At 38.1% G+C, this 7,484-nt stretch overlaps 1 protein-coding gene across 1 annotated transcript in view; it reads right to left on the bottom strand.

The window, feature by feature from the left end:
- Positions 1-5,222: 5,222 nt before the first annotated feature.
- ADGRB3 (adhesion G protein-coupled receptor B3) overlaps positions 5,223-7,484 on the bottom strand; it is a 792,587-nt gene continuing 790,325 nt past the window's right edge. Inside the window, exon 30 of the mRNA XM_024133055.1 lies at positions 5,223-5,411. Within this exon, the coding sequence (XP_023988823.1) occupies positions 5,223-5,411 (189 nt within the window). The remainder of the gene's footprint in view (positions 5,412-7,484) is intronic.

The raw sequence follows: 7,484 nt of genomic DNA, 5'->3' as shown, positions 1-7,484 counted from the left end.
TTTTTTTTTTTTTTTTGTGGTACACGGGCCTCTAACTGTTGTGGCCTCTCCAGTTGCGGAGCCCAGGCTCCGGATGCACAGGCTCAGCGGCCATGGCTCACGGGCCCACCCGCTCCGCGGCATGTGGGATCTTCCCGGACCAGGGCATGAACCCATGTTCCCTGCATTGGCAGGCGGATTCTCAACCACTGCACCACTAGGGAAGCCCTGGACTATTCTTGAATAATTCTTCTCATTCCAGTGGGCTTAGTTTCTTTCACTGTGACAGTGTTGAACTTTACCTGAGCCCTATGACTTTGGAAAATGGCAGTGGTTAAGAAATCCCCCACCCTTTTGTGTTCCAAAAAAAAAAAAGTCTTACAAAATGCAAAGACCCACCCTGCTGATATTACTTAGACAAGACTCTCAGATGAAACTCTTGTCTACTTATGACAAAAGTCAGACACAGACCGTCCAAATTCCTATGCTTTGTCTCGAGATTACTAGCAGAACTGTTTGTGCCCATGGACCAATCTGAACAAAATACTTGTTAACTTGACCAAACTTCATTTGGGCGTCTTCCTTTTCCCAGGCTCCTTAACTTTGGACCATCCTTGAGTTTAAACAACAATCAGGAGATTAACCAAGCAGGGAAAATGGAACCACCTCCCCTGCCTGTCAATCTGTCCCAGAATTATCTAGCCACCAAGAAAGACATTCCCAGTGCTACTTGGTCTCACTGTCCACTCATCCTACTCTCCCACCCAGTTCCTTCTTGTCTTGCTGACTCACCCCTTCCTGCCTGCCATCTGAGATGTTTTGGATCTCACAGTTGGAGTGCTCTCCCTATTGCAACTGTCCCTCTACCCTATTGCAGTAGTCTTTTCAAATAAAGGTTCTCCTTACCTAAGTCTGGATTTGTTTTTTGACACCTAAAAGACGATAGCCATTTTTATTGATCACCAAAATTTCTTCAGTCTCTATGTTCTTCTGGTTCTCTGTTCTTATTAAACCTCTTTTCTGTTATAATATCCCAGTTACAGATAACTACAGAAACATCTCATGAGCAAGATGTGTTTTTCATCATGTGAAACTCTGTGTAGATTGACATGCTGGAGACATGTTTGTTTCATATTCTTCAATGAAGTGCTACAACATTGTAGAATTTCTTGATTTTTTTTTTTTTTTTTTTCGCAACCACTGCGCCACCAGGGAAGCCCTCTTGAATTGATTTTGACATCAATAACTCTGGAAAACTAAAACTAATAAAGTTTTCCTAAGAAGCTAAGAGTGATTCAAAATTTACAAGCTGAATTTTTTGAAGCAGTGGGTTTTTGATTACGCCTTTTTTTTTTAAAGTTCTTGTGGCTATATATATTTTTTTACCAAGTGTCTGAATCCAACCTGAAAATTCAGGTTGGCTTCTCTCTTCCAACTCCTGTTGCATGTGTGCAGGTAATAACAAAACTGGGGAAAAATTAAGTACATTTCAAGTGGGTTTGAGAAGTAAAGCAGGTCCAAATAGAACCACACAATGGACTCTAGATGCAAATCTGTTTAGCTTGGCGGAATGTGAGATCCTCCTGGACTGGGGCACGAACCCGTGTCCCCTGTATCGGCAGGCGGACTCGCAACCACTGCGCCACCAGGGAAGCCCTCTTGAATTGATTTTGACATCAATAACTCTGGAAAACTAAAACTAATAAAGTTTTCCTAAGAAGCTAAGAGTGATTCAAAATTTACAAGCTGAATTTTTTGAAGCAGTGGGTTTTTGATTACGCCTTTTTTTTTTAAAGTTCTTGTGGCTATATATATTTTTTTACCAAGTGTCTGAATCCAACCTGAAAATTCAGGTTGGCTTCTCTCTTCCAACTCCTGTTGCATGTGTGCAGGTAATAACAAAACTGGGGAAAAATTAAGTACATTTCAAGTGGGTTTGAGAAGTAAAGCAGGTCCAAATAGAACCACACAATGGACTCTAGATGCAAATCTGTTTAAAATCACCTGTTATTTTGGATAAGCCATGCTTTTCTGCTACAATCAGCTCCAGCCTCAGCACCCCCATGACAGCTAATGCGTGTTTTCAGTTTTCTGCCTCTACGATTCACCTGAAAAACATTTCCATGGAACTTGTTGTTATTTGATTTGGGGATTTAATAATGTAGAAGGAACAAGTGGAAATAATACCGTGGCATCAGGAGAATGGCCCCAAAGTAGAAGTCAGAAGACCTGGGCTCTAATAGTGGGTCTGTCATTTATTTATGGTGATCTTAGGTAGCTCACTTAGCCTCTTCTGAGCCCCATCTTTAGGGTAATTAATTCCTGCCCCATGTGGTAATCTTAAGGACAAAAAGACAATATAGGGTAATAAGAGCTTCTTAATATTTAAATAATATTAATACTTGTTTCACATATGTATCTCATATCTTTAGTATATTGTGAGCTACCTAAAACAGAGGGCTTATAGAAGTAAACACATAATAATTGTTCAGTAAACTCTTTTGGATATGTGACGATATATATGACTGTAAGAAATTCTAAAATAAATTTCACAAATAATTCAACAAATACTTATTGTGTGCACATTATTGTGGTAGGTCCCTTACAGATACAAAAATGTATCAGATATGAATCCTGCCCTCCAGGCACTTACAGTCCATCAGAGGATATCAGAAATGTGTATAAGTAACAAGATAGAAGATTTTAAAAATCCTAGGAGAGGTACAGAAGCAGTGCTGTAAGAGTTCACAGGAGAAATTATTTTCTAGCTTGGAAAATCATGGATAACTTCGTGAAGAAGAAATATGACATTATCCTGAAGCATAAGGAAAATCCAGTCATGCGGAAGGGGAGACCTTCCAGTCCAAGGGCACAAGGACCCTGGCAGTGGAAACTTCAAAGGCGTGTACTAGAAGAGGTCTGCCTTAAAATGATGATTCCTTGATACTTACTGACCTGCATTTTTTTTCTTACAGATTAAAAAACAAACAGAAAGCACCACTACAACTCGGCATCCTTCTTAGAGTAAATTTACGCTAACATTTTTATGTATGCAAGTTTTGGTTAGCTTTCATATATTAATCTAATATTTAGAGTTATTAGAACTAGGGAAAAATGGCAAAAAGTATGTTTTTGTTTTATGGCCATGAATATTATGGTTTTAGAAGAAATATTACATAATATATTGAATTTATGTCTTTAAACATAGAATGTGTTTTCAAACATATGCTTATTGTGTGTTTTTTTTTTTCTTTTTCTTCAAGCTTTTACAGTTTGAAATGGGGAACTGTATATATGATTTTCATTCCCTCTACAGGGTACTGAGATGGAGCTGAGCATTATGGATTTTATATACATATATGTGCATATGTATATGTGTGTATATGTATACATATACACACATGCCTATATGTGGGTGTTTATATATAATAGAGAGAGAGAGAAAGTGAGAGAAATTTACTAAATATTATTCCTGCCACCGGAAAGTCATCTGATAAACTTAATAGGCATTAAATATTACAATTACATTATAATTAGCATCAAGTTTATTTTTATTGAAAAACCAGTCCTTCGTTATTTTGTACTCTTTTTTGCATAATGAAGTCACTTTTATTTTTAAAATCTGATTAAAAATATACTTCTCACGTCTTTACATGGAGCACAGGAAGGGTATCTGACAGGAGTTGGGTTTTAAGGCTCGAGCTCAGAGGCGCCCTTGAGGTTGAAGCACCTTGGTGTCTGCCTCGTGGCCTGTGGGCCGGGGTCCCCTCGGTCAATGGCAGCAGGAGACCATCTGAGTCTCGGCCAGACCACAGAAGACCGGGCAGCCCAGGCTTAACCAGCAAACTAAATAAACATCTTAGAAATTTCGAAGCCCCCAATCTCCTCCCCACTCCCTTTACTTCCCTCAGACTGAAAAGCACAATCTCATCATCCCCGAAAGGATGAGGAAATTGCCGAAATCATCTCCCCAACCTGCCCACCTGGCCCCCGGGTTCCTCTGGTGCCACCCTGAGGTGGGGGGACATCACTGTGTGGCTCTAACACCAGACAGGACACCAGGAAGTCTTCTGCAGTAGGCTCATTTCAGACTCTTCAAATCACAGATAAATCATCTGCCAATACATTCACTCCCCTTTCCTTCTGCTAGAGAATGTACAGATACAATTTTTTAAAAAATCCCGAATAAGTTCCTTTTCCCCATATGCTATGAAGAACGGTAGTACAAGTAGTTTCTTCTGTGAAACATGCAGTGAACTTCATTATTTATAATAAACATTGTCCCTGTATTATTTTTTGTATGGTAACTTACTGTTTCCTACTAGCAGTTATCTTTTTTTTTGCCATGAAAGAGAAAAAAGGTAATATTTATGTAAGAGTATGATGGCAGCAGATTTCTGACAAGCCCCATTTACATGGTACATTGCTCTTAAGGGTGTGTGAGTAGAAAATACAGAAGCACTATACAGACCTACTATTACATCGGAGAAATCATTAGCCTCAAAGGAGTAATAACGGTATGCCATTAAAACCATGAATACATTTTCAGTATCTGTAGTGAAACAAAACTTTATAAATATGTAAATTTCCGTTCAACAAATCCAAAATAAAATGCACTAAAAAACTGATATGTAGACAAAAGTTTATTTACACCATACAACATTTTAAATATTTTATACACAGCTGCAGCAGAGAAAGCTACTCAGAGCTTTCTAGAGAAAACTGCAATAATAAAGATGTGAAATATATTATTCATATAAAAGTGAGATTATTACTTTATTGCATTTAAAGCAATGAAGAATGTAGCTCAACAAACATTCATTTAATGACAAAAACTTTGCTTTTATATTATAAAGTAAAAAGTGTAGTAATGGCCAAACAGACTGTTATAAACTTTAAAAACTGCATAAATATATACATTGTGCTTCATGGTGAAGTTTTTTGAAAACTAAACCATATGAAGCAGTTACAACATGAATCGTTGCTTGAGGTTTATCTATAAAGTTTACCCTACAAATCCATTCCACGGGTACTTACAACACAGGGTGGTCAGGACTGTACACCTGGGCTTCTCTCCACTCGCCTGACTAGGGAGAAGTTACCAAAGCAAACACCACTGACATTTGGCATGTGGAGGTGCTGACATAAGAGAGTCACACTGTCCGGATAGAAATGTCAGGCTTCCCAAGTCTTAAGTGTCAGTGCAATACATTTTGTCTCCACCTCAGTCCATTTTGATTTTGTTAAACTTCTGTTTGAAAGTCCCCCTCCTGCACATCCAGAGGCAAATTCAGACATTTCTCCCACTCTGCTGGTCTCAGTTCCAAGGTGTCCTTTGCCTCTGTATCTAAGACATTGATTGTGGTGTAATGTTGGTATTCACTGGGGTTTTTGAAAGTGTCCCATGGATTCTTGTTTGGTGCTGGGTTTTCCTGTCGAGAAGAGAGGGGAAGAGAGTCATTTATTTGATGACTAGGATTGCTGCTTGTTGAAATTTCCAGGAAGAGAGCCTGTTCCTAAGCTTAATCCAGTTTATGTGATTCAGAGATGATTTGAAATTGTGGCCAGCTGCAGGAAATGGTTTTGATTTCAGTTTTCTTTCATTGAACAAATTGATGAACACCTTTTTTGAGTTACCCTAAAATTTTCCAGCAATCAAAGGAAGTGAATAGTATTATAGAAGGCAAGGTAGATGACGTTTTGTTTTGGGGCATCTTGTGAAGTGTCAGGATGGCTATATGTTCAGGTAGGAAGGAGCGTTAAGTTACTGCTAAGATTAAACGTAGGAAATTTAAGTATTTTGTCAGAATCTTTGGCGGGATAAAGAAAATTGAGGATATGTCGTAGGGCATGTTATGCAACATTAAAAACTGTAAACCCAAACTAGCCATATTTCATGAAATGAAATTTTAGATCACTGTCTTTGTTTAGTTTTTCTGCAAGAAATTATCCTTTTTAGAATATGAAAACGCTGCTATGTGTAATCTATTTTTTTATCTGATGTATAGTCCCCACAATTTTCTATATACTTGGGTGGCACATTAGCACAAATCCTTTCAAAGAGCACACCTTTTTTGGAAAACATATCCAGCAATATAAGCATTTTAAAAAAATGTCTACAAGTCATTTCTCCTTAAGTTTCATAGTCCACAACCTCTAATTACCTAAGATTTAAGATCTGCCTAATTATGACATCACCAAGACCTTCCATGTTATAGGTGCTCGATGACTGCATGAGCAGACATCATTTGTGGTTTTTATAGTCCGGTATTTGCTGAAAGTTAGCAGTAAAATTTCTCTATTTTAAAGAAGTATGATTTAAAGATTTCTGTAAAATGAGGGGCTTTGAATAGGATACACTAAGCTGAATAACATCAAAGAACAAGAAGGAAATCATGACTGAAATCTCCTTAGAAAAAAACTTAGGCTAAAACAACTACGGTTGTTAAATGCGTCCTTTACTCCCTCTCCCTTCCCCCCTCAACCCCCCACAAATTCTGGCCTTCAACTGACTACAATCAATTAGCAGGGGGAATATAAAACAGGTACTTGAATAATTATTTGGATTCCATTCAGTATATTAAAAATCATTCTCTGGTTGGGATAGGCAAAAGAGGCGACTTACAGAAATACTTATAACTAGAAATTACGTTATTAAAATTCTCAATACATTAGATGTTTTCAGCACTTATTAGCCTTAATCATGAGGACACACAAGAAAAAAAATAGCTAATAGGTAAAGATTTAATAAAAAGTTAACTTTGGGGATATGTACAGTGGATTAATTCTGATTTAGTCTAATACCCTAAAGTCTCATGAACTATATAGTCTTGTAACTCTCCCCTTCTCTCTCTCTCCTTCTTTTCTTTCCCTCTCTCCTTCCTTGTTTCCCTTCAACCCATGTTTATTTATCAGCTGCTCTGTGCTGGCATCATATTAGGTGCTAGGGAGAGTAAGGTGATAAATCACTTGGTGAAAAGCACATGGTCCACCAGGGAGCATAGATTTAAAGCCCAATACACACAGGACCAAATTCCAGTTACTCCATTCCATATGAATGTGACCTTGAACAATTTATACCATTTCTCTGAATCTCAACTTTACTATTTGCAAAAGAGAGATATGCTTTGTCTTTTGGGCCAAAGGAGTTGGCCAAAGGTGCAGCTCATTACCTACTTTGTGGGGCTGCAAAGATAAAAAACATGGAGGGGCTTAGTATGATGCCTGATTTTAATAAATGCTCACGAGATAGTAATCATACCTATCATAAAGGTGTCTATAGTTAAATGATGGTATAAGATATACAGTTATATCCACATCTACGATCTGGAAAAAGTGCTGAGGGAGTTTGGAGGGTGGAAATACGGCTTCCCTTTGTGGAGCACAGAGAACTTTCTGAGAAAAGTGACATTAAGGCTGGCATAGAAGAATGGGCTTTGTCATGAAGCCATATGTGTGGCTGGAGGTTGGGTGGCTGGAAAGGCACATGTACCAAGAAGTACAAA

Source organism: Physeter macrocephalus, chromosome 10 (assembly GCF_002837175.3).
Source record: "Physeter macrocephalus isolate SW-GA chromosome 10, ASM283717v5, whole genome shotgun sequence".
In the NCBI taxonomy this organism is placed as follows: domain Eukaryota; kingdom Metazoa; phylum Chordata; class Mammalia; order Artiodactyla; family Physeteridae; genus Physeter; species Physeter macrocephalus.
This window is presented reverse-complemented; position numbering and strand designations above follow the sequence as displayed.